The following is a 26,204-nucleotide window of genomic DNA, read 5'->3' on the forward strand; positions in this document are numbered from 1 at the left end:
AATAGTAATTAAAACACATAAACAATGATTAATAGGCCAGCTAGAGAAGCAACAAATGAATAAGCACCATAAAGTTTGTTCGAATACATGCCCTTTGATGAGTATAATACATGGTAAGTGTTTTTAAAGTTGACAAGCCTTTTTTGTGGTTGCATTTACATGGTTAGTTCAGAACAAACCTCAGACCGATGGGTTGAGAACCACTGATCTAACCAATAACTAATGTTATACTTTACTTTAGGTGGTGATGAAGAGCAGGACTTCTACATTGAGAAGAACACCGGAAGCATTGTGAAAGCTAGACGTCTGGATGCAGGCAGAAAATCTCATTACAACTTAACAGTCAGAGTCACAGATGGATTTCAGGCCATAACCACTCAGGTATGAGCACACATTCCAAATCCATCACACAATTAATGCAGAGTCAATAAATTCATAGTGTGCAAACAGAATGCAAGATGAAAGATGTATCATTGTTATCAGATCAGCATATTAATATGTCTCACTTTATGCAAATGGACAACTGAGAGTGTATTGGTTTGGCTTTCTTCTCTTAGGCCTACATTCAAGTAGTGGATATAAATGAACATCGGCCCATGTTCTTGAAGAGCCTCTATGAGGTGAGAGTGCCAGAGGACACGTCTCCATGGATGGAGATCCTTCGCATCAGTGCCCATGATGCAGATGCCAACAGTGGACTTTATTACTCCATCCACAGCAGCCTTAACCCAGACAGCCTCACATACTTTCACCTGGACCAAAGGAGCGGTGTGCTTGTCATTAAAGAGGAGCTAGACTATGAGACCATCTCCACTCATACTCTGATTGTGATGGTAAAGAGACACCTGACTTGACTCATCTAGACTCATCTCAATGTCTTATGTAAATAGTAGCCAGTGCAATCTGTTTCAATTATAGACAAGCTCTGATTAAATGGGCATGAAAACATTTGGTAAATTTTCCAGTTGAATAATATTAGAATTCATTTAATCATCTCGAGTCCCCGACATAATGATATAGATGGGGTCACAGCACAGGGAAGACCATAAATCCACATTCCTGAAACATTCCTGACCTCAATTAAGCACCTAAAAGAGAAAAAAAAAATGTAGGTTATCTAAGGTCATCTTCTTGACTCTTGCACAACACACATTAACCCGTGTACTTTATCATTCCAGGTACGGGATGAGAAGATCCCAATAAAAAAGAACTTTGCGAAGGTTGTTGTGCATGTAGAAGACTGTAATGACCACAACCCATCTTTTCTGAGTACTCATTACGAGGGGACCATAAATAATATGGCACTCACCGGCACTGAAGTGCTAAGAGTCAAAGCCCTGGATAAGGATACTGGGAGCAATGCACAGCTTGTTTATTCCTTTCACTCGGGTAAGACATTTGCCTGGAGCACTATGTTACCTTTGCTTTTTAACAACTTTTGAGTTCATGCAAAGCACAAATACAAGTCTTGCCTTAATACTTCATTTGAATGTGGCATTTATAAATACACTTGTGTGGCAATTAAAAAAGTATAATCATGTTTAATCTGTTTTTGACATTTAACACAAAAATTATATTTTTTGTCCAGGTGGGAATGTAGATGGTGCTTTTGAAATCGACCAGGAGACAGGAAGCATTCGTGTGTCTGATGCATTAGACAAACTTCCGCAGGAGTTGTATCACCTCACAGTAAAAGCCACAGATCAGGGCTTTCCCCAGCGCAGTGCCCTTTGCCCTGTTACCGTCACCGTAAAGCTGTCTGAATTCACACCACCCAGGTTCTCCTCCGAAGAATACATCACTGAGATAAGTGAGGCCGTGCCTCCTGACTCCCCTGCGCTATCTGTCTCCGCCAGCTGCCCGTCCTCAGTGCTGTACAGGATCACTGACGGCGACCCCAATGGGACATTCCACATCAACATAAACTCTGGACTCTTGTCTGTCCGAAACACTCTCGATTTTGAGCAACACCCTTCCTACCGTCTGACAATAAGAGCTACTAATACAGCGGGAGTCTCATCTGATGCAGTGGTTTACATTTATGTGATAGATAAAAATGACAACGCCCCTGTTTTCCATCAGAACACTTATTATGGGAAAATTAGTGAGTCTGCACCCATCAATAGCATGGTAACAGGGGAGAACAACACGCCGCTAGTGATTAAGGCGTCAGATGCGGACAAAGACACAAACGCTCTTCTGGTCTTCCAAATCCTTGAGCCTGCTGCTCAGAAAGTGTTTCAAATAGACCCAAGCATGGGTACTATCTCCTTAAAGTCTACAGTCGACTTTGAGGCAACACCTGAATTTTTCTTCACAGTTCAGGTGTGGGATTCTGGTGAGCCATCGCTAAGTGCATCCAAACCATGCAGAGTAAACATTCGTGTCCTGGACATTAACGATTGTCCTCCCAAATTTGCTTTACCTGTATATGAAACTGCCCTCACCTTACCGTTTTTTGAAGACATGGATGTGATCCAAGTGACAGCTCATGATGCAGATTCAGCAGTCACCTACATGATTTCAGAGAGCACTATTAATAATGCTTTTAAAATAGACCAGTCCACTGGAAACATCTCAGTGAATGATTCGTCAGAACTAGAGACCCATTATGAGTTAAAGATCACAGCCTCAGATGGGTTATATAAAGACACTACCCTAGTGAGATTAAATATCACCAATGCAACAAAGACTAGTCTGAAGTTCGAGGACAGGATACATGTAGCCACTGTACTGGAGAACAGTACGTCTATAAAAAATTTAGCTGTTCTGAGAGCAACAGGTAGCTACCTGAATGAGCCCTTGAAGTACACTGTCTTGAACCCACATGGAAAGTTTGCAGTGATCCCATCATCTGGAATCCTGCAGACCACTGGCTTTCCGTTTGACCGGGAGGAACAGAATGAGTATGATGTTGCGGTGGAGGTTCGAGATTTGAGGAATCCTCCGCGTGTGGATGTCACTCATGTTAAGGTCTATATAGATGATATCAATGACAATGCCCCAGAAATATCAAATTTGCCTCATTCGCTGATGATATCGGATGAAACCGAACCAGGGGATGTTCTCTTTCAAGTTCTTGCGACCGACAATGACTCCGGTGAAAACGGATCCATACTATTTTCACTGGAGGATGATTTCAGTCTCTTCAGAATCGACCGTTATCTTGGAGATGTGTCACTACTAAGACCTTTAGATTTTGAGTCTGTGAATAAATATGTTCTCACTGTATTGGCATCAGATGAGGGTGAGCCGAGTATGTCAGCCGCCGGGACGCTGTACGTCCAAGTGCAAAATCGTTCACATCCCATATTTCAAAGCTTGTACTACCCATTGAAATTACCTGAGAATATTAAGCCATTGACAACGATCCTGCATGTGCAAGCAAGAAATCCTGAAGGATACCGCCTTATCTACAATCTAGAGGAAGACAACGCCTCCAGGTTCTTTAACATCGATTTCAAAACAGGGGTCTTAAGTGTCACTGATTTCCTAGACTTTGAGACTCAAACAAAGCATATTTTGACTGTTCGTGCCACGGATTCGGTGACTGGCACCTTTACCGAAGCCAAAGTAGAGATCGATGTGGAAGATATAAATGACAATGCCCCTGTCTTTCAGAGTCTGTCTTATGTTGTAGATGTGTCTGAAGGCCTTCCAATAGGGACATCTGTTTTACAAGTCTCGGCTGTTGATAGAGATTCAGGCAGGAATTCAGATTTGATTTACCAGCTAATTGACAAAGAAAAATATTTTTGGGAAATCGACCCACTAAGTGGAATTTTGGTGACATCGCAAATATTAGACTATGAAACCTCACAACAGTTCACTCTGAAAGTTAAAGCCACAGATAAAGGCACTCCCAGTCTCAGCGGTGAGGCTCAAATCATCGTGAACGTCCTAGATGTCAATGATAACCCTCCAGATTTTATCGAGCCATCTTATCGGGCCTCTCTTGATGAAAAGGCCACTTGTGGCCACATCGTCATTAAAGTTCAGGCTTCAGACCCCGATAGTAAGGATGACCTCCAATATAAGATCCTGTCAGGCAATGAAGGAAGATTTTTCTCCATTAATGAATCATCCGGACTTATCTCATTCTCAAATGTGTGCAAAAGAAACCTGGATCCGTTTTATAACCTCACTGTAGCGGTTTCTGATGGTGTGTTTCAGAAGACTGCCCCTGTTAACATTGACATGACAAACGGCAACAAGTACAGCCCCTACTTTAGCCAGAACATTTACGAGGCAGATCTGGCAGAGAATGCAGAAGTGGGAACTCGTGTGATCCGACTGGCTGCTATTGACCCGGACGATGGTCCATACGGGAGTGTCGATTACACCATCATAAACAAGCTTGCTGATGAGAAGTTCTCTATCAACGAAGATGGACAAATTGTGACTTCTCAGTCTTTGGACAGAGAAAATCCATCGCAACGTGTGATCGCAATTAAGGTCATGGCTAAGGATGGAGGAGGAAGAGTTGGGTTTTGCACTGTAAAGATTATTCTAACAGATGAAAATGATAACGCCCCTCAGTTTAAAGCCTCAGAGTATCAGATTTCCATTCAATCAACAGTGAACAAAGGCTCACCGGTTATACAGATAATGGCTTATGACGCAGATGAAGGTAAAAACGCTGATGTCACTTACACAGTAGAAGAAGCGGAAGAGGTTACAGAAGATATTATTGAGGTCAACCCTTTTACCGGAGTGGTCAGTGTCAAAGAGAGTCTGGTTGGTTTGGAGAATAAGATTTTCAGCTTCAAAGTTAAGGCTAAAGATGGAGGCATACCCTTTTACAACTCCTCTGTGCCGGTACAGGTCAAGGTGGTCCCACCGGAGGTCATTCTCCCCCAGTTTACAGAGCCACTGTACTCGTTCTCAGCATCTGAGGACCTCCCTATTGGATATGAGATAGGGACAGTCAAGGCGGACGCCGATATGCCACTAATATACAGTTTGGTGAATGGCAACACTATAGACAGCAACAAAGAACATGTTTTTGCTGTCGACAAAGACACCGGTACTCTAGTAATGCAGAAGCACATTGACCACGAAAAAACCAAGACATACAAGATTGACGTGATCGCTCAAGGAAGTCACAATGGCACCGATGTAGCATCTCTTGTATCTGTTCACATAGAGGTTCAAGATGTTAATGACAATAAACCTGTGTTTGAGGCAGACCCCTACGAGGCCTTCCTGGCTGAGAATTTGCCCCCTGGCACCACAGTCATTCAAGTGACTGCTAATGATGCAGATACAAACGTCAATGGAGAAGTCTCATATACGCTTGAGTCGGACTCAGATGATATTGGCGACATGTTTACCATTGATTCGCAAACTGGCTGGATTACTACCTTAAAGAGGGCTGATTCTGAGACAAAACAGCTTTATAGGTTCTATGTGGTAGCCACTGATCATGGCAACGCTGTTAAACTATCCTCTTCTGCACTAGTTGAGGTTACTATCACAGATGAAAATGACAACCCACCTCAGTTTACAGAGGAACTGTACCAAGGGTCCATCCTTGAGAACAGCAGGCCTGGAGAAACCATTGTCACTCTGACAACTGCTGATAAAGATGTGTCTGCAGAACACAGACAGATTGTATGTTATATAACAGGTATGCAAAGTTAAAGGATGCCTTATTGTTTATAGAGATTACAGTTGTCATTACCAAATCTAAATCATTTATAAAACCGAGTTCTGGAAGTTCTTCTGGTTTTACAGTTCAGCTTTGACATTTTAATTCAAGTCTGTTGTATAAACAAGTTTTGCATGGGTGAAGTTGTGTATTTTGGTTTTAAACAAATACTGTTGGTGTTTTCATCTCTGAAGATGGAGACCCATTGGGCCAGTTCTCAGTCACAGCAGCAGGGGAGGAGTGGACAGTAATTTCCAAAAGTCCACTTGACAGAGAAGACAAAGACAGATATAACCTTAAGATAATGGCCACAGATGGAAGGTTTCAAACATCTGCTAATGTGGAGGTCCATGTTCTCGACCTCAATGACAACAGTCCTTTGTGTGAACAAGTAAGTCAGATAATCTCCAGAAGATATGTGTGCTTCTTCAATTATGGCCACTTTGTCTCTAAATGCAAAATAATAATAAATAAATCTGGTGAAATTAATTTTTGAATGTAGGAAAAATAAGCAATGAATGCATGGCAAAAAGTTTCCAATATGTTATTCATAAAGTAGATTGAAAACATTGAAATTCATTCAAGAAAAATCACCCTAAAAAGTGTTTGTAGAAACACCCAAAATTCTAAAAGTACTTGGGTTATTGTTTCCAAATTACACAACTTGATGAAATATGATGTAAATGTTGAAATATGATGGCAACCCATTTTTTGTTGTTGAAAACTTGCCATTTGGAATATATTTAGTAACTTTTTCCCTTTTCCCAGTTACTTTATACTGAGGCTGTCATGGAGAATTTAAAACCACGCTTGTTCATCCTGAAGATATCCGCTTCTGACCCCGACATTGGGACAAATGGCCAAGTGTCATTCACTCTCCATGGACCTAATGCAGACAAGTTCCATCTTGATTCCAGAACTGGTAATTTTGATCTCCAGATCTAGTTCCTCCTGTATTTTCCTAGAAGAATTCACTGTTTAAAAATAGCTAGAAACAGTTAGAGATTGCCTTTGCTTATTACTGTTTTGAGGAAAGTTTGTCAACAACGAAGATAAGAGGCAACTCTTCCAGGGCATTGGGAATTTTTTGAATTCCTTGTAAACAATGAGAGTTTTTGATTTATGATAAGTTTATGTGACCTACCTTCTTCCACAGTATCCTATCTAAATGTAACATCTTTAAAGCTGGTTATATTGGGTTTCAAAGATACAAGCTGCATGAAATGCTTTGGGCAAAGGACTGTGTCCAGCTCTGTAGTGTTAAATTCCTGAAACAGCAACTTTCTTTGTTTTTTGTAGCCATGTTAAGAAAAGAAACCAGTAACTCCAAGTATATAATCTGTTGCACACCTTTATCAAATAAATAACTAGTCAAGACTCGTCTCAGATACCATACATGTTACAACACCTTGTGTTTAACGCTCCCCTGTTATCGTCAGTAAAGCCTTGCTTCGAGCATATGCATTCTTTTTTAATTTTTTTTTATTTTAGGAGAGCTGTTCACCCTTGCTGTTTTGGACCGGGAGCGGGAAACAGAATATGATCTTGTTGTTAAAGCGACTGATGGTGGTGGCCGCTCTTGTCAGACAGACGTCACACTCATGGTGCAAGACATGAACGACAACCCGCCACAATTCTCCACAAGCCATTATGAAATCACGGTGTTTGACAACACTACGATTAGGACGCCTATTGCTGTCATCTATGCCAAAGACCCAGACACAGGTATGGTACTGCTTCTCTTGTCACGAATGCCTGCTTTAAAGCAAAAAAAAAAAAGAGCTGTTTTCAGCTTATCTACTCAGAAAGCATTAAAAGCCCCCAGGTTTTTTCACTGACCCATTGCATGCAGGTTGAAATCCTAAAAGTATGCAGTGTTTGATGTGGGAATGAAGGTTGTGACAGAGAAACATGATTAGGGAGGGACAGACCACACCTGGAGATGTGTGTGAACATGTACACACACTGACTACCGTCAGAGGGATTCGTGTGAATTTGAAATACTTTGCCTTTTATATAATATGTCTTCAGGTGAATTAATGACATTATCATCTTTAAACACATGTATTATGCAAATGTGCAAAGTCAAAGAACAGAATGTGTTTATATTGCAATGTGACCATCAATCAATGCTAACACTTTCTTTACCAACTAACGTCATTAGAGTATTAGTAAACTGGCTGCTTGATATCTGCTAACACTTTATTCTGACTATAAGTAACTTTGAAAGTACATGTCGACATATTCTACCAACCCTAACTAATACTGAAATGAGTGTTAGTTGACATGAAGTTGCAAATTAATGAGCGTTAGTTGATGTGTATGTTGCAAAGTTACTTATAGTTAGTAGAATGTCTAAAGTAGACTATCAAAATAAAGTGTAATCAAATAACAGTAACCAGTTAAATAATTATGCAGTGACCAATTCTCACTATTAAAAAGCAGGCGTATTACTAATATATTTGCTGTTTATTAGTACGTTTAAAGCACATGCTTTATTTTTTATGATCTTATTTTAGATCCCTTTATGCTAAACTTAACTACCTTACTAATTAGGAGTTTACTGATATAAAAGTAATTGTCAGTAGTTAGTTAATAGTGAGAAATAGCATATCACTTTTAAGAAACCGAATCATTTTTAGGCATCTGTTGTGCATCTGTCCTTTCCTGAACTGAAATACTGAGAATATCATGTTATGTAACTCTTCCAGGTATAAACTCAGAGGTGAGATACTCTCTTCAAGGCGCAGACAGTGGCTTCTTCTCCCTAGATGAAATCTCAGGCATTCTGAGACTGGAGAGATCTCTAGCCGATGAGATCAAGTCCACTTATGAGATGAAAGTGAAAGCCACTGACCGAGGCCTCCCTCGTCACCTCTTCTCCTTCGCCACCGTTACAGTACACGTGGTGGTCCTGAGTGATTACCGGCCGCTGTTTCTTAGCTCGGAGTACTTTGTACAGATCCCAGAATCACTTCGGATCGGCTCGGAGGTGATCAGTGTGTCTGCCCTCACCAAAGACGACACAGAAAGTGAGCCTGTGCGATATACTATCATCTCTGGCAACGAAGACGGCCGATTCCAGATAAACCCCATGACAGGTACGGGCTTTTTAATTGCGATTTTTTGTTGTTGTTGTTGATGCATGTAAATAAAACTATTTTATGAAATATACAGCGTCAAACACGTCAACATTTTTACATACTATAAAATTCAAAGGTTGATTTAGATTTATTTTTTGTATAATTTTAGATCTTTTATTATGATGAAATCAAAGTGCAACCAACAAGAAAAATAAGAAAGTATGGTGAATTGCATAGTTAAATGTCAACTCCCAAAACAATGATATTTACGACTTAATTATATAAAATAAAAATGCCTTGAACATATTTACGTATTTAATGCACTCGCATGTATTCAAGGTGTACAGAAAATGTTTTTACCTTTCACTTGATTAAATTGAATCTTTTCTTGAAAATGCCATAAAAGTTATAATATAGGTTTTCAAAAAAAGTTAGGTCACACTTTATTTTAAGGCCCAGTTCTCAATATTAACTCACAGTTAACTTGTGACTTTTGCATTAATTAACTCCTAATTTGCTGTTTATTAATAGTTAGTAAGATGTAAATTATGGTCATGCAAAATTATGCATTAATATGTGCTATATAACAGCCAGTATGCTAGTAATATGCATTGGAATCGGTCCTTAAAATAAAGTTCTTATGTATTTTTACACTTTTTAGGAACCTTTTAACTAAAGAATCTGATATGAAAAGATTTAACTGCAGCCCATCTAACTTGAAGTCAGTGTCACTCTGTCAGAATGTTTGTGGTTTATGTACAGAACATTACTCATCATTACTTGCACAAAGTAGACGTGATATATTAGCATGCTGCCATTGATCCTCTGTGGCTTATTCCTGTTGTGTGAAGCTGGAGTTTTCTTCAGCATGAGTAAATGTTAAACAGAGGGACCTGTGCTGACATGTTCTGAATCCACACAGGCACTTGTCAGCTTGTTTATTCCCATCTGTTCATTCCTCTTAGTCTCTCCTCTCTATCTCTCTCGCTCGTGTCCTCTTATCGCGAATCCTCAGAGCCTTCGTGCTGTAAGACTTTTGTGAGAGATTGAGCCAAACTGTTTATTAGCTGTCAAACAATACACTACTTTGAGTTCTGCCAACAGGCTTTCTGCACAAATCAATTGGATATTTAGTGATCATTTCAACCCAAAAGCTATGAGTCCAGTGTGTAGTTGCTTATAGTCTCAGCACATAACAGTCAAGCTCATGTATGCATTAGATTTTGAACTATTTATTTGTGCCTAGAGTGCTATCTAGACAAACCTTTATATGGTATAAGAAAGTAAATAATATAGATGATTTATTGTAGTTCAACAGCATTTTTCCAGTGTTATGTCAGCAGTATATTCTTTCCGTGAAGTAGAATATTTCGTGCAAGTCATGACATAATTTAAATCCGTCAATCATACATTAAACCAGTTGCTCTGTATTATTGAGCCATTTTCTCATGTTATGCAAGGTGAAACTGAATAATTGTAGGATTAAAAATAAACACATTTAATTTACATCTCTTAAACCCAATTAAATGCAATAAGAACCAGTTACACTGATGGATTCATTAGTAAGATGATTTACACGATGTAGCCATGAATTACAGAAATAAAAATATGACCACGTTAGAAAATCACCTGTCCAACTCTGGTGTAAAAGTGATCATAATTTGATTAACGACATAATACCTCTGACATTTCAAAAGGACTTTAAATCCGGGGGTCTTAATGAAATGTCACGGAAATATTAGAGTATGGACGGATGTCTAATGGCTGTATCGCTGCAAATAGCCTCAGGAAAGAGTTTAAAATATCAGTTTGCTACTGCACTTTTTAAAGAAGAATAACATATAACAATGAAGATGTAGCTGCTTACTTTAGGTAATGAACTGGCAAGTTTGTGCTTGTTCATTAAATCTGGAAGGTCCACAAGGGTTAGTTAATATTGTGCAAGTGAGACGTTTTCCAGGTTACTGTCAGCTAATCAACTGCATTATTTTCCCCCACCCATACAGACATAAGTCAAAGTAAATGGCATATTTAATTTTTTTTGTAATGGGGAATGACAAGAAGGCGATGATGGATAGATGTGAATTTTTTTTTTTTTTTTTTTTTTTGTGATCCGGGTGTTGATCATCAGTCGAGTAAAGCCGTCCATGCTCACAATAACTATGAAAACAGGCGAAGCTACTCAACACCGTACTTGTCATTGTGAGCCGAAGGGACATAATCCTTTATTGTCAATAAAACATTCATACTGTATGTGCGACATCAACATTAGAGGATAATAGGAGCTATTATATTATACATTCATAACTGTTTTAAGACATTCTGACATGATAAATCACATGAATTTGTCATTACAGGAACTCATGAATGGGAATACTTACTGACTACTTTAGACATTCTACTAACTTTACAACTACATGTTAACTAGCAGCGTTTATTCTACTTCATCAAAATAATGAATCATATAAGCCCTCATAAAATAATGTACTTTTTCCAGTTTTTGCATCTTCCAGTAGATGTCACAGTTTTACATCTTATTACCCACGGTTCAGCGTCACATTGCATCTCTCACACTTTGATCTCTGCACTGACAGAAAGTGATTTCTGTCCTTCAAAGCAAATGGAAAATATAAATACGATCCGACATAAACTGATGTCTGACACTGATGGTTATTGCAATTCACATGGACTGTTCATTTTATGAAAGCCGAGCTGCATCATTCTCCATCTTACAATTAAATGATTTATAAATGCACATTTGGCCCTAGCGAGCCAATGATGCAGCATCTTCATCAAACTTGACATTGACCAGTGCTGCTTTCGCTTAGACGAGGATTACTTTTGCCGTCCACTTTTGCATTGAACTCAAGCTCTATGTTCAAACACAAGAACAAACACGCCTATATTGACAGAACGTGTGCCAAGGACAAACACGGCCCATAATAATACGGTGGAGGATCTCTAAGAAAGCCATTAAGTGACACAACATAGCCATTGATCTTTAAAAGCAATAAAAAGAAACAGAAGCAATTTTGCACTTGTTGCAAATGGATTCTTGAGCTAAGCAAAAAATGCCAGTTCTTCAGTGCCATCTCGTTTTACTCTAATGATGTAGGCAGAATGACCGGCAAAAGGTCCAATCGTAAACTTTCTCTTCTGGGACATACATAAAATAACAACGTCTACCCATAATGCACAGAGCAAATCGCACCGGATTTTCAAATGCTTTAGATGAATCAGCTTCTTGTAGGAATCAACTGCTTCGCAAAAACAGAAAAGGCAACGTTGCATAAAATATATCATGCATTCAGTCCAACTCCACTGGGAAGAACATGAGAGTTATTAGTCATGTTGGAATGTGAGTTTTCTATGCGGTCAGCTGATGCAACAATAAAATACAATCAGCTGGTGTTACATTGGAATGAAGTTTCTGTCAGCACTATTCTGTACTGAGCACACAATATGTTAGGCTCACAATAAATACAGCGGTTTAGTTTGGATAAATCTAAAGCAGATGAGCATAAACATTATCACACTTCACATTAGGTTTCTCTTCACAAATACTCCCAGACCAGCTGGTAACGTACTTCTGTCACTGGGGAAAAGCAAAACAAAACTCATCCGACCCTAGAGATTTTTTGTGTATCCTGCCAGCATTGTATTTTGTAATTTAAGCCACTATTTAATATTTTTAATTCTCACTTTTCCCCAGAATAAACTTTACTCTTCTTGCAATCACTTTGAACCAGCTGGAAACTGATAAAGAGATGACTCAGGCCTGGATGTGATTTTGTTGTTTTGTGCCACAGGTTTGCTGTCGCTGAACTCTGTGCTGGATTTCGAGCTCCGCCGCGAGTATTACCTGTCAGTGGAGGGAGCAAGGGGCAAGCCGTCGCTCAGTGACATTGCCACGGTTATGATCAATATCACAGACGTCAATGACAATCCGCCTGTCTTTAACTGCAGCAGCTACAGTGCTGTGATTGCAGAGGACATTTCCCCCGGGGACATGGTTCTGCAGGTATCACGCTTTCCCATAACTCTCACTCAACATCCAATGATAAGACTTTTTAGTTGAGGCCCCAATTTTCACTAAAACTAACTATTAACTATGACATTTGCCTCAAATAATGCATAATTACTGCTTATTAATCGTTAGTAATATAGTTGTTAAATATGGATACTGGGTAGGATTAAGAGATCTAGAATATGGAAATGCAGAATAAGTGCTTTGCAAGTATTAATAAACAAACAAATACAATAAACTAAACAAAATCTAAATTGTATATAAAGATATTAATATGCAATAACAATATACAGATGTTAAGAGTTATATATTATGGGAATATTATTATTTTGAATTAGGTGCATTTTTTATACCACATCAGAAGATTATATATATATTTTCTTGTTTAAATCATAAACCCCAATAGATAAAAAAATTAAATTTGTATATAAGCAAGTTACAACTTTACAATATTTTATGCACAACAAACAAACAATGTTATTTTAGTATTATTTATATAAAATTATACTATTTATTAAAATTTCTTTCTTAGTTATTTTTATATTTTAGTTATAATTTAAGTTTCAATCATTTTATTATATCATATATTTTTTACATTTCTGTTTAGCTTTAACTTATTTTTAGTTTGAGTAGTTTTAACACTTAAGTTTATTTCAGTTCTGCTAGAGCAACATTTATCATTTTTGTACATTCTTAAAAATTAATTTAATATTAATTATTTGATTTCAGCTTTATTTCAATTATCACTATTTTAAGTGATAGTTTTAACAAAATAGTTTTACTTTGTTAAAGTAAAGAGACTTTTAACGGAAAACAACGAAAAGTACTGATTATAAAACATTCTTTTTCGGGATTGTTGACTTCATAGTGTCTCAGACTCTTTCAGTGAAACAAAATGAAGCCAGCTGTTGTCAATCTGGTGGCGGGACTGAGACAAGCTATTGTGGCAGCTGTTAAGAGAATGATTTACTGCATCTGTCAGTTAAACAATCAGAAAAACAGTTTGAATGGAGAAATCAGCTAATGGTGATTGTATATGAGCACTCACAGTCAGCTCAGCGATTTGTTGCGGCATTAGCTTTGTCTAATGCAGACCGCTAGATTAGAAGAATCTGCAGTAATCCAGAGCTTTAAAGCTGTGTTTAATACCTCACAGGTGTGCTCATCTTCCTTTCACTAACTGTGCATCTGTCTCAGGTAAGAGCCGTCGACCTTGATGGGCCTCCGAATAATTTCATCGTCTACTCTATTGTGAGCGGTGATCCACAGCAACAGTTCAGCATCGATCCTCACACCGGCCACGTAACGGTGCGCTCCACGCTGGACAGGGAAGAGGTGGGTTTCTCTTTCACTCCTGAATCACTGCCCAGAGCACATACTCATATGTTTAATCAGGGATTTAGATGTATCTGTTGAATACTCTGATCATAGATGAACATTTTAATCACCACTGTGCATATTTGACTGCTGTTATTGAACGTCAGTGTCAGGATGTTCATATATGTTATCATATTTCAGATAACGCACTACTCATTAACCGTGCAAGCTGCCGATGAAGGCGATCCCCCTTTATCCTCCGCCGTCCAGGTGACAGTGACCGTATCTGACGTCAACGACAACCCACCGATGTTCTCGCAGATCAACCACAACCTCGTCCTTCAGGTAAAACACATGCCCGAAATCTACCTTTTTGCCTCCCTGCCCAATTAGTCAATGATTTTGTTAATTCAGACAGACAGCTTCAGATGGCAGTGCAATATCACGCCTAATGTTCTAGAAGAAATTCAAATGAGCTCTACAGATAACAAAGTGAAAATTGCATGCTTAAAATTGTTGTTTCATGGTAAAAATGAAAGAATACGTTTACTTCTTGCCACTCCATCATACACAAGGTTCAACCAAACAATGTTCTCTCCGAATTTGCTAGTGAATTTAACAATTAATAAGATCATGCTAACAAGAAAATGCTAGTAACACATTAAATTAAACATGAAATTTTGAAGAATAAAAATATGAAATACACTGAAAAATATATAATAATAAAAAAATAAAAAAAATAAGGTAAGTGGTTGCAATCAATTTATTTTAGCTACATTTAAATTAACAAATTCAGCTGATTAACTTTTAGCTGCAACCACTTACCTAAAATAAAAATGTAGTATAATTTTCTTCGGTGTAGTATTTTAATGTAAACCAGTAGTCTTTGTTTTATTTGTAACTTAAAAACACTTTTGGTAGCACTTTACTTAAACTATTTTATAGTGCATTATATATGATGGCTTTAATGCATTAATTATGTCTTGTAATGTACCTTAAAATACATTGTATGATCTCCTGAATAATTGTAACCCCTATTATAATACATTTCTATTCTCTGTTACGCCTTTAGAAAGCATAATGCATTAAAATGCGTTACAAACAAATATTATGCATTTTTCTAATATAATAGATTTTAATTTTGGTTACATCTACTTATGAAAAAATATAATGCATTACAATGTACATTTATAATACATTTTTAATACAATACACAAAGGCTGTAACACTTTCTTTTTTTTTCTTTTTTTTATCAGAGTAGCAATTTCTGATCGTTTCTACCCAATTTTTTCTTCTTCAATGCACTGAATCACAAGCATAGGATTGTGAGAAATCAAAGGTGCAAAAACCAGGCACGGTTGTCATCACATTTGTGCTCTTAGCTGCACATGAGCACAGGGGAAGCCAAGAGTTCAGGCTAAACTCCTGAAACAATTGCATACCGATAAAAATAAAGAACACATTAATGTTAATTGTTCATCTACTTTCGAGAAAGGAAAGCTACAATCTTTCTAAAAGTCTGACGGTATTTTCCAAACACGTGTGGCTTGATTAATGGTGTTTTTCTGGACACAGGAAGGGGAGGCTGTGGGCAGTGGAGTTCTGCAGCTGCTGGTAACAGACAGAGATATGCCTCAGAACGGCCCTCCCTTCTCCTTCTTTATTATCTCTGGAAACGAGGACAGGAGCTTTCACATTGACCAAGGAGGACTGCTGTCCGTCTCCTCCCCGCTGAGGAGGAGAGACAAGCCTCAGCATCTGCTTAAAATCCAGGTGAAAGATTTCATTCATTCAATTCAGTTAGGAGTACAGCGCATGATTACCACACATACTTGTTTTAAGATTAAAGTGGTACTGTAGTTCACCCAAAAATGAAAGACTGTCATCATTCACTCATCCTCTTGTTGTTCCACAGCATAAGAAGATTTTTATTTTTTATGCTTCTCCTTTCTTCTATAATGGAAGTGAACAAGGATGAGTCCTATCAAATTGTCATAAAAAATTAAAATAAAGAAAAACACTGTGAAACTACTATAAACCACAAATTGTACGCCATAGGACTATTCCAAGCCTTTAGAAGCCATAATGTGTATTTTTTTCTTCTTTTTTTCTTCTGCTGTTTAAGCTCAGCAACCTACAGTAGGTCTATTATATTATATTATATTATATTATATTATATTATATTATATTATATTATATTATATTATATTATATTATATTATATTATATTATATGTGTTAAATGATAAGTCAAGATTAATAGTAGCCAAAATATAAGTTTTTGTTTTCATAATATATTCTTGTGTACTGTGTATATTTATATAAATACAAACATACATGTATAATATTTCAGTAAAATATGTTAAAATATATTTATCTATGATGTAAATTATATTTGTATAAATATATACATGTAAATACATCTATGCATTTTTCAAAATATATACTCTATGTGTGTATATTTGTACATGCATAATATATAATATAATGCATAATATATAATATAATCGCGATTAATCGTTTGACAGCACTATAACATACAATTTTGTTATATTATGTTGTAAATGCACATTCCAATAGATTGCACAATTGTAAGTTCAGGTCTGCCTCTATTATAACCTACACGACCTTAAAAAATTCAGGCATTTCACAGAAGGTTTTCAGGCGTAGTTAATCCAGCCTTTCAAGTTCAGTCTTGACATACATTCATAAAAATGATACTTACTTCAGTCTCCTTGAATTTAAATGTAAAAGTCTAATTTTAAATGATGCTCTCTTTAACTTAAAGGAATCTCTGGTGACTATAAAAGAGTTCCGTGAACATTTGTCAAAACTTCTCCAAAACAAAAACCAGAAGTCATGCAGGTTTGCAACAACAATCCTATAGAGTAAATAAATTATGACAGAATCTTTCATTTTTATGTGAACTATACCTTCAAATGGAATTTGGCATGTATGGGATAGTACATCCTGACCTAAACTTGGTGGTTATCTGTGGACCAGTGATTCTACCACACCAATCTTCAATTATTTAAAGTGACTCTTCAAAGGTCAGTGCATTGTTCACACGTCGCAATGCTTTTTTCACACATCACATAAATATCATCTCCACAGGTCACTGACAGCGGCCACCCTCCTCTGTCCTCAATATGTGTGGTGAAAATCAGCATCACAGAGCAGAGCCGATATCCACCCACTGTGACTCCTCTAGAGGTTTTCATCACCACCGCCGGCGGGACGTTTTCCAAACGTGTCATCGGCAAGCTTCACGCCACGGACCAAGATCCCCAAGACGTCCTGTCTTACAAACTGGTTTCTGAAGGCCTGGAACAAGGCCTGTTCTCAGTGGATGCAGTGGATGGAAAGATCGTAGTGGAGAAGAACCTGGATCCAGGCCTGTACCGCTTGAACGTGAGCGTGTCAGATGGGAAATTTAGCATCTGGGCGGAAGTGAAAGTCCATGTCTGGGCTGCTGCTCAACACGATCTGGATCAGGGCTTCACGTTGCAGTTGGCTGGACTTTCGGCGGAAGAGTTCGTGTCTGATCACTGGAGAGGCCTCCAGCGAAGCCTGGGCTCGAAGCTGAACATCCCCAGACAAGAGCTGCACATCGCCAGCTTGCAACAGCAGCCAAACGCCATCAACATGGAGGTCCTTCTGGTCCGGAGAGCTCAGGATGGCTCTGTCCAGCCCATGCCTGCTCAGCAGCTCACTAGAGTCCTTTCATCCGTAGAAGATACGCTGGGTTTGAACGTCTTGAGACTGGACCATGATGGTTGTGTGGGTGCTGGTTGCCCACCTCGGGGTTGCAGGAACGCTGTGGTGATGAGGCAGGGGAGAATGAGTAACTACGCCACAGCACGGGCGAACTTCATCACCCCGCAGCACAGCTGGGAGAGCGTGTGCTCCTGCAACGGTAGGCGGCGAGACCACCAGCATCTTATTCTGTATTCCACTAAGGATTTAGACAAACCCGGAGGCCTTGAATTATTATCTTGTTTCTCACGTAGTTGCACCTTTCTGGGTTTGTCTTAAAGAAACAGTTCACTCTAAAAGTAAAAACACACTCATGTCATTCCAAAATAAGAACACAAAAGAAAAAAGTAATTTCAAGCTTTACTTTCAAACTTAAGTGAGGACAAAACGGTCTATATCAGTGGTTCTCAGCCAGGTGGCCAGGGCCCACAAGATGACTTAAAATTACATAAAATAAGATTAAATAAGATAAACAACACAAAATCCACCTCACCTTAATACTGTGATTTCTAGATTTCTAGAAAAGTCACATTAATTAATGCAATGTTAAAATGCCATGGATATTTGTATAATATTTTATGACCCTGGAGCACAAAACCAGTCTTAAGTCTCTGGGATATTTTTGTAGCAATAGCCAAAAATACATTGTATGGGTAAAAATTATTGATTGTTCTTTTATGCCAAAAATCTTTAAGTAAAGATCATGTTCCATTAATATATTTTGTAAATGTCCTACTGTATATTAAAACATAATTTTTGATTAGTAATATACATTGCAAAGAACTTCATTTGGATAACTTTAAAGGCGATCTTCTCAATATTTAGATTTTTTTTGCACCCTCAGATTCCAGATTTTCAAATAGTCGTATTTTGGCCAAATTTTGTCCTAACAAACCATATACATCAAGCTTATTTATACTGCTGATGATATATAAATCTCAATTTCGAAAAATTAACCCTTATGACTGGTTTTGTTGTCCAGGGTCATATTTATAAATTTTTAAAGTTGCGGTGACTTAAGAAAGTTTAGATATTTATTTATTTATTTTAAGACGATCCAGTAAATAATGAATGACATAGAGCTGAAGATTGTTTTGGACGACGGAAGTCAAACATTTTGAGAACCACTGACCTATATGACTTTATTTTCATTAGTATAATGTGTCTAAAGTTTTATATTATCAGAAAAAGTTTGCTATTCCAAAAACATTGTCAATCTCATTTCCCTATATTGTTCATATTTAAACTTGAGACATGGAAAATCCAAAGCCATTTGGCATAATTGACATCATGTGTTGGCAGCTGGCAAATTATATTGAAATTAATGTGAACTATTCCTTAAAAGATGTCTGTTGTGATGTCCGTCTATAAGCTTGTTTAATTTGATTCCCGTTACAACAAGAAGTAGACAGCTGCTTCACATTTTGCCAAATGTATTTACTATTTATGCTTCCTGCGTTGCAGAATCTGCAGTGAGATTTGACGGCAAGGGTTATCTGAAATACCTCTATCAGATGCAAGAGGGAAAAGAAAATTTCCATCTGTCTCTTCGACTCAAGACGTCTGCAGCAGAGGGCACAGTAATGTCCACCAATGCTTCTGACTGGGGAAAACTAGAGGTACGCCATTTTTTCAAACAGATGGACAAAGGTGTAGGTTTAAATCTAAAACCCCTGCCATCCACATCACAATAGAACGATCACAGGAAACTTCACTCCACCCAATGATAAATGCAATGTCCAAATGTTTGCAGTAGAAGCTTGTTTGTTCTCATGAAAGACTAACTGCGTTAATATTCAGGAGCACGTTTCAAAAGGCAATGAAAGCTCTTGTGATGGGGATTTCATCCCACCCTTCGAGAACATCAGGGATAAATCAACCTGTATTTCTGAAATGAGTGTTATGATGAATTCATGGCTGACTGCTCTCCTTCTTTGACTCTTTGAGTATGTGTTTATTTAAACGCCTAATGCAGCTTTGAAGCTTCAGCTAGAGGAAGTCTGCATAAAAGACTGAAAAGTGCATTCATGTTCTATATATTGTGAGTAAGATAAAGAATGCAGCAAGCATGACTTGAAACGCCGACCTCTGCTTCAAAAACATGTGACACCTCTCCCAGAGGACACTTCATTTATGCACCATAATTGAATATTCAATAGAAATGGCTGGCTACATCAAAAGGGCACTCTCCTTTTTTTTTGCAAATCTTTACCACTGGGTTTTGAAACTTGGCAAGCTGGACCATTTTATTGTTGAAGAGGGGCTTCAAAAGGAATTGTTAAACATGGCCATCCAAGAAATCTTCAGGGCATTAATTTTCACACGTTGCAAAGCTATACATGACATAATTCACGTGTCTCTCTGGAGAATTAACATTCTGGCGCACCTCAGCAAATTCATATATCAGTCTTTTAATTCGAGAGGAGCGACAGCTCGTGCTTTGGAAACTTGTACAATTTGAATAAACTGCTAAGCTTGTACTTTCATTTTTTTTTTTTACCTTTTAAGTAATTACATTCAAATGGAAACTGAGCCTATTTGAGCAAAGCCACCTGTGACAAGGAAAAGGGAAGAAAAGGTGACTTGTCAATTGAGCAGCTGTAGCATTTATAAATACTGACAGCTGTGATCTAACATCATTAAGAGAAAAGAGATCTGTGGCGGGATAGATACGCTGGAACTGATATCTTTTAATACAGTGAGCTGTCCGAGCATGAAGGCATTGATCGCAATAATTAGGTTTTTCTCCTAACATCAGGAGGTCTGTTACAAAACCTAGACAGAGTTGTAAGGCATTGCACACACAGTCCTGATGCCAAGACTCTTCCAAACAGCAGGAAACATCCAAGATCCATTATTTGGCCAAATTCTATTGCAAGATTGTATGCAAGATGGTAGATAGAATTGAGAAATTTTGATTTATTTATAAATGTAAATATATACATATACCATTCATAAGTTTTTTTTTTTTTTTATTAATGCTTTTATTCAGCAAGGATGCATTATATTGATTAAAAGTGACAGTTTATAATGTTATGAAATATTTTTTTCAAATAAATTCTGTTCGTGCTGTTTGAAGAAGTACTGTAAAAATAAATAAATATGCAAAGCAGCACAACTGCTTTCAACACTGATAATAATGTAAATGTTAATAAATTTGTAAATGATAATAGATAAATGTTTCTTGAACAGTAAATCATTATATTTGAATGATTTCTGAAGGATCATATGACACTGAAGATTAGTAAAGATGCTGAAATTCAACTTTGATCACAAGAATAAATTAAATTTTGAAATACATTCAAATTATGACCTAATTATTTTAAAGCAAAATAATATTTCACAATATTAATGTTTTTTTTTTTCTGTATGTTTGGATCAAATAAATGCTGCCTTGGAGACTTCTTTATAACACTTAAAAGTCTTACTGACCCCAAACTAGTATAAATACATTCATACAAATTGAGTTCATCACTACTAAAAAGTATCACTTAAAATGGATATCAGTCCAGTTCCTGTTTAAATCACATGCTATTTGTTCAAGTGAAGTTACTGCCATCTTGAATAGGATGCTTCCTATATGAATCCAGTGGACAATAAAGCAGAGCTTTAGAAAGCTTTCATCCATCATGCATTGAGGGATAATAACAATAATCAAGCGAGGGATAATAGACAGGCAGTATGAATGTGTATAGGATGATCAGGACATTATCTTTAAATGGTGTGTTTTGCTAAAACGACCAGCGCAGTATACATCATCTCACTTAATACACAGCTGCCTGCCAAATAAATGAATGCACATTGATTCGCGAGTCAAAATGATTTTTATTTGGCCACAGAATGCCACAACTGACCAACCAAGAACAGATATTCCAGAGAATAAGTTTAACATCATCAGCAAACATAATTTTTGCCATCAGCATTGCCCTCGAGGAACCAAAACTCAGATCGAAAATTCACCCTGGACGAGTTCTCTCGGGAAAAGTTCCTCTTCCTTTTCTGTGCTCATCTCACCACCAGCATCACTGCACACTCAGCTCATCCCAGCGCAGCAAAATCAAACAGCAGCTCCGTCCAATGAAAGCAAATGAGCAAAACCCATGGGCGGACTGGTTTCAGATCAGAGCAAAAGGCTCTGTGCTTCGTTTCTCTCATTGCAAAACTCTCTGAAGATTCTGCCGCAGCAATTAAGAGGCTGGTGTGAAGGAGATGACTGTTAATAATGTATACTCTCAGCATCAGTGTAATACTTTCAAATGTGAAGTGCACACACAAGCTATGTTTTTTTAATGCATAGAACAGGAAACTAATACATGCATATTTAAGTGATCCATTATTTGAGGGCGGATCGCTGAGGAGGCATAATGTCAGCGTCTGTTTGAATGCTTTGCATCACAAAGGTTTTGGTGTGATTGAAGGAGAACTAACTGCATTCTCCCGTGAGCTCTGTCTTTCACAACTATCTTCAGCACACACAAAGGGCTTCTTATCTCCCACAGAGCGAGCACAGAGAGCACAAGCTTCCAGCTGTGCAAAAACACACCTATCTGAGCTACCTCAGCAAGAGCTTCGCTGTCTCTCAACCTGGGCACAGTCCGTAAATATGTAACTTTATTCAAGATACAGACGTCAAGTTAAAGCTAATAATAAGTGTTTACTTTTGTTTTGATGGTTTTTATTTATTTGCCAGACTGAAGGCGCTTTTCTGCATCAATGACATGATGCACTTTAAAAAAAATACTTCTGATGTGCAGTTCCTACATGCAGTGGCTTGAAATTGTCTCTTTTGTGATGAACATGCTTTACATTTCAGAATCTATACTACAAACATAGACTTGACTTTATTTCTTTTGACTAATAAAGGTCTTAAAGTTGGCTGAAACATCACTGTTTTAAATAGTCAAGTCAATGTTTGTAGAGTGAGAATTTTTATTCTGAACTTTGAAATTGAGATTCATTGAGTTGAACAACCTCAACAAATTTTTGAGTGTCTGTTTAATATAAGTGATTCATTTGGAGCCCAAATCTGTGGAGTAGTGATTCTTTAGGAGACCGAGTTTGCACAGTAGTGATTCACTTGGAGTGTAGTCTGTGAAGCAGTGATTCATTTCAAGTTGGCACAGTAGTGATTCACCTGGAGTGGAGTCTGTGAAGCAGTGATTCATTTGGAGTTTGCATAGTAGTGATTCATCTGGAGCAGAGTCTTTGAAACAATGCTTCATTTGGAGTTGGCACAGTAGTGATTCACTTGGAGTGGAGTCTGTGAAGCAGTGATTCATTTGGAGTTTGCACAGTAGTGATTCATCTGGAGCAGAGTCTTTGAAACAATGCTTCATTTGGAGTTGGCACAGTAGTGATTAACTTGGAGTGGAGTCTGTGAAGCAGTGATTCATTTGGAGTTTGCACAGTAGTGATTCATCTGGAGCAGAGTCTTTGAAGCAGTGATTCATTTGGAGTTGGCACAGTAGTGATTCACCTGGAGTGGAGTCTGTGAAGCAGTGATTCATTTGGAGTTTGCACAGTAGTGATTCATCTGGAGCAGAGTCTTTGAAACAATGCTTCATTTGGAGTTGGCACAGTAGTGATTCACTTGGAGTGGAGTCTGTGAAGCAGTGATTCATTTGGAGTTTGCACAGTAGTGATTCATCTGGAGCAGAGTCTTTGAAGCAGTGATTCATTTGGAGTTGGCACAGTAGTGATTCATCTGGAGTGGAGTCTGTGCAGCAGTGATTCATTTGGAGTTGGAACAGTAGTGATTCATCTGGAGCAGAGTCTTTGAAGCAGTGATTCATTTCGAGTTGGCACAGTAGTGATTCATTTTTGAGCCTGAGTTTGCACAGTAGTGATTCACCTGGAGCAGATTTTGTGCAGTAGTGATCATGAGCTGGAGCCGTGGCATCAAAAACTCAATCACAAGCTTGCAACCATGACACCAAACCCCATTTTTATAGCATCAAATAACTAACTAAAAGCAAACTTACAAGAAAAAACACTTGAACATACATTATTGAACATGCATTGAACATACAATATTTTGAATTTAAGAATACTTTAAACTTTTTGATTCAAATCAGAACCACATGTTCAAATGTATAATTGAAAGTTTAATAAAGTATAATCAGTTTAGTCAGCAGATTTAACCTCTTTAAAAATTCTATTAAGGTTTTTCAAATCCACATGAAACTGTCATGAATACAAAGAGTGCATAAAAATGTTTTCCTGTTGTTTTTCCAGTTGGTGGACAAGGAGCTGTGGCTCAGATATAGATGTGGCAACATGCTCCCTGCCAGTCTGCATGTTTCCAACCACCCTGTGGCTGATGGCCGCTGGCACCACGTCTCTCTGGAGGTCAACGGCTCAACCCTTAGACTCACCATTGATGCTACCCACTCCAACTCGGTGGTCCTGTCTCAGCCCTGCAGGCTCAGTCAGTCCGGTGGAGCCCTGGTGCTGGCCAGCACCAATCCCAGCGCAGATGCAGAGCACTTGGGCTTCACCGGCTGTTTGGAGAGCATACAGTTTAACGGAGAGGCGGTGAGAAGAGAGGAGGGGACGACAGGAACTGGCCCACAGACCGTCAGGCTCTTCGGGATCTACCAGTGCTGCTCCGATGTGAAGATCTGTGCCAGTAATCCTTGTGAGAATGGAGGCACTTGTGTCGAAGAGCCCAGTGGAGGTGGGAAAGCAATGTCCTTCTAAATTTACACACACTTTCTTCCCTGTTTTACCTGCCCGTTCTTAAAATGTGATATGCAAATTAGGTCAGCAAATCTGAATGCCATTTGCACAACACAGTTTTCCTTCTTGCTTGTCAACATTATGGTACACTTTTGATATATGGATGATTATAATGCTACATTATTTAATCCGCATATGATGAACGACTGCTGACTTGATCACTAGAAAATGTACACAAGCATCTCTGTAAAATTAAATGCAATTTATTATCACAAAAAATCATATGTGCAGAAATAATAAAAACAGAGAAGGTTTGCAATGAAAAAAAAGTAATAATAATTACACTATACAATAAATTAAAATCATTAACATAAGATCGTTTGATCATCATTAACATAAGGATGAACAATAGAATTTAACTGCATTTATTAATAGCAGTTAATTTCACAAAAACATGACTATTGTAACATTTCTTGTTGTATAGATTAAAATTAATGTGTTATGAATGAACATGAATTAACGTTGAACAACAGATTTTTATATATATATATATATATATATATATATAAATGAACACTAGCCTAGATTAATAAAAGCTGTAAAAAGTTTTTTGTTAGTTCTGACATCAGAGGCTATTGCACCAGTTTAGCACACTTTCAAGATTTCAAATGTATTCACCCCTTATATATATTTCACCAGTTTTGTTTTCATCTCTGTTTCATGTAACAAGATTGTGAAGTACGGAATTAATTATTGAATATTAAACAAAGTCCCTTAACAAATTGGTAAGGGACAACAAACAGAAATACTTGAGTGTCTCTGGAGTATTTAAGCAACACTACACAGATATGGAAATAAATCTAGGGAGATAATATTCTCCGCTGTATTTTCACTCAAAAGATCTCTCGCTGCCCCAGTATCAGTCTACACTTTCATCTCAGCATAGAGAAGTTCCTTTGGAAATGTCTTTGTGATCTCGACCATTGCTCTAAGATGTTTTTTTTCCATCTGTCCTCCAGCGTTTCGCTGTAGCTGTCCATCGCCGTACTTTGGCTCTCGCTGTGAGATAGACATCCTGCCGGACAATCCTTGTGCATCCCAGCCATGTGCTAATGGTTTGTGTATGCCAAATAATCAAGGGTACATCTGCAACTGCTCTGCACAAATCGCTGGAAACAGGTGAGACTCACACAGCGAAGCTCTTGAAATCACACACTGTAAAAAATTTCTTGTTGTTTTTACAAAAACTTTTTGGCAGCTGTGGTTGCCAGAATAATTTTGTAAAAATACAGAAAACTGTAAACACATTTACGTCAAAAACTGTTAATTTTACAATATAAAGCTGTAATTTACAAACAAGAAAATGTGAATATAAACCAGTAAATTCAACAACACACAAAATTAAATCTGTTTTGTACCTTGAAAATACTGACAACCACCATAATAATAAAGATGGTACTGTATAAGAGAAAGCCACATGAAGTATCAAAGCTCATCACAAGTAGCTTCACCACAAGCAGAAGTATATATTAACATATAGAAGGTGCACATTTATGGAAACACAAAACACCATCATGGTAACACACGTGATACTTAAATAATGCAAAAAACTTTCATTAAGCAACAGAAGATGTAACATAAAGCTCAAATGTACATAACTGATAACAAGAACTATTTAAAAACATGATTATTTA

General features: G+C 37.7%; 1 protein-coding gene across 1 annotated transcript in view; it reads left to right on the forward strand.

The window, feature by feature from the left end:
• Positions 1–26,204, forward strand: part of LOC113114262 (protocadherin Fat 2-like) — a 45,299-nt gene that overhangs the window by 15,131 nt on the left and 3,964 nt on the right. Inside the window, exons 7-22 of the mRNA XM_026281136.1 lie at positions 242–381; positions 558–833; positions 1,179–1,389; positions 1,589–5,629; positions 5,845–6,041; positions 6,419–6,572; positions 7,142–7,375; positions 8,362–8,751; positions 12,543–12,754; positions 13,958–14,095; positions 14,279–14,422; positions 15,653–15,850; positions 17,191–17,992; positions 19,297–19,451; positions 24,067–24,508; positions 25,530–25,689. Coding sequence (XP_026136921.1) covers positions 242–381; positions 558–833; positions 1,179–1,389; positions 1,589–5,629; positions 5,845–6,041; positions 6,419–6,572; positions 7,142–7,375; positions 8,362–8,751; positions 12,543–12,754; positions 13,958–14,095; positions 14,279–14,422; positions 15,653–15,850; positions 17,191–17,992; positions 19,297–19,451; positions 24,067–24,508; positions 25,530–25,689 — 7,894 coding nt within the window. The remainder of the gene's footprint in view (positions 1–241; positions 382–557; positions 834–1,178; positions 1,390–1,588; positions 5,630–5,844; positions 6,042–6,418; positions 6,573–7,141; positions 7,376–8,361; positions 8,752–12,542; positions 12,755–13,957; positions 14,096–14,278; positions 14,423–15,652; positions 15,851–17,190; positions 17,993–19,296; positions 19,452–24,066; positions 24,509–25,529; positions 25,690–26,204) is intronic.

Source organism: Carassius auratus, chromosome 14 (genome assembly GCF_003368295.1).
Source record: "Carassius auratus strain Wakin chromosome 14, ASM336829v1, whole genome shotgun sequence".
NCBI classification, from domain to species: Eukaryota; Metazoa; Chordata; class Actinopteri; order Cypriniformes; family Cyprinidae; genus Carassius; species Carassius auratus.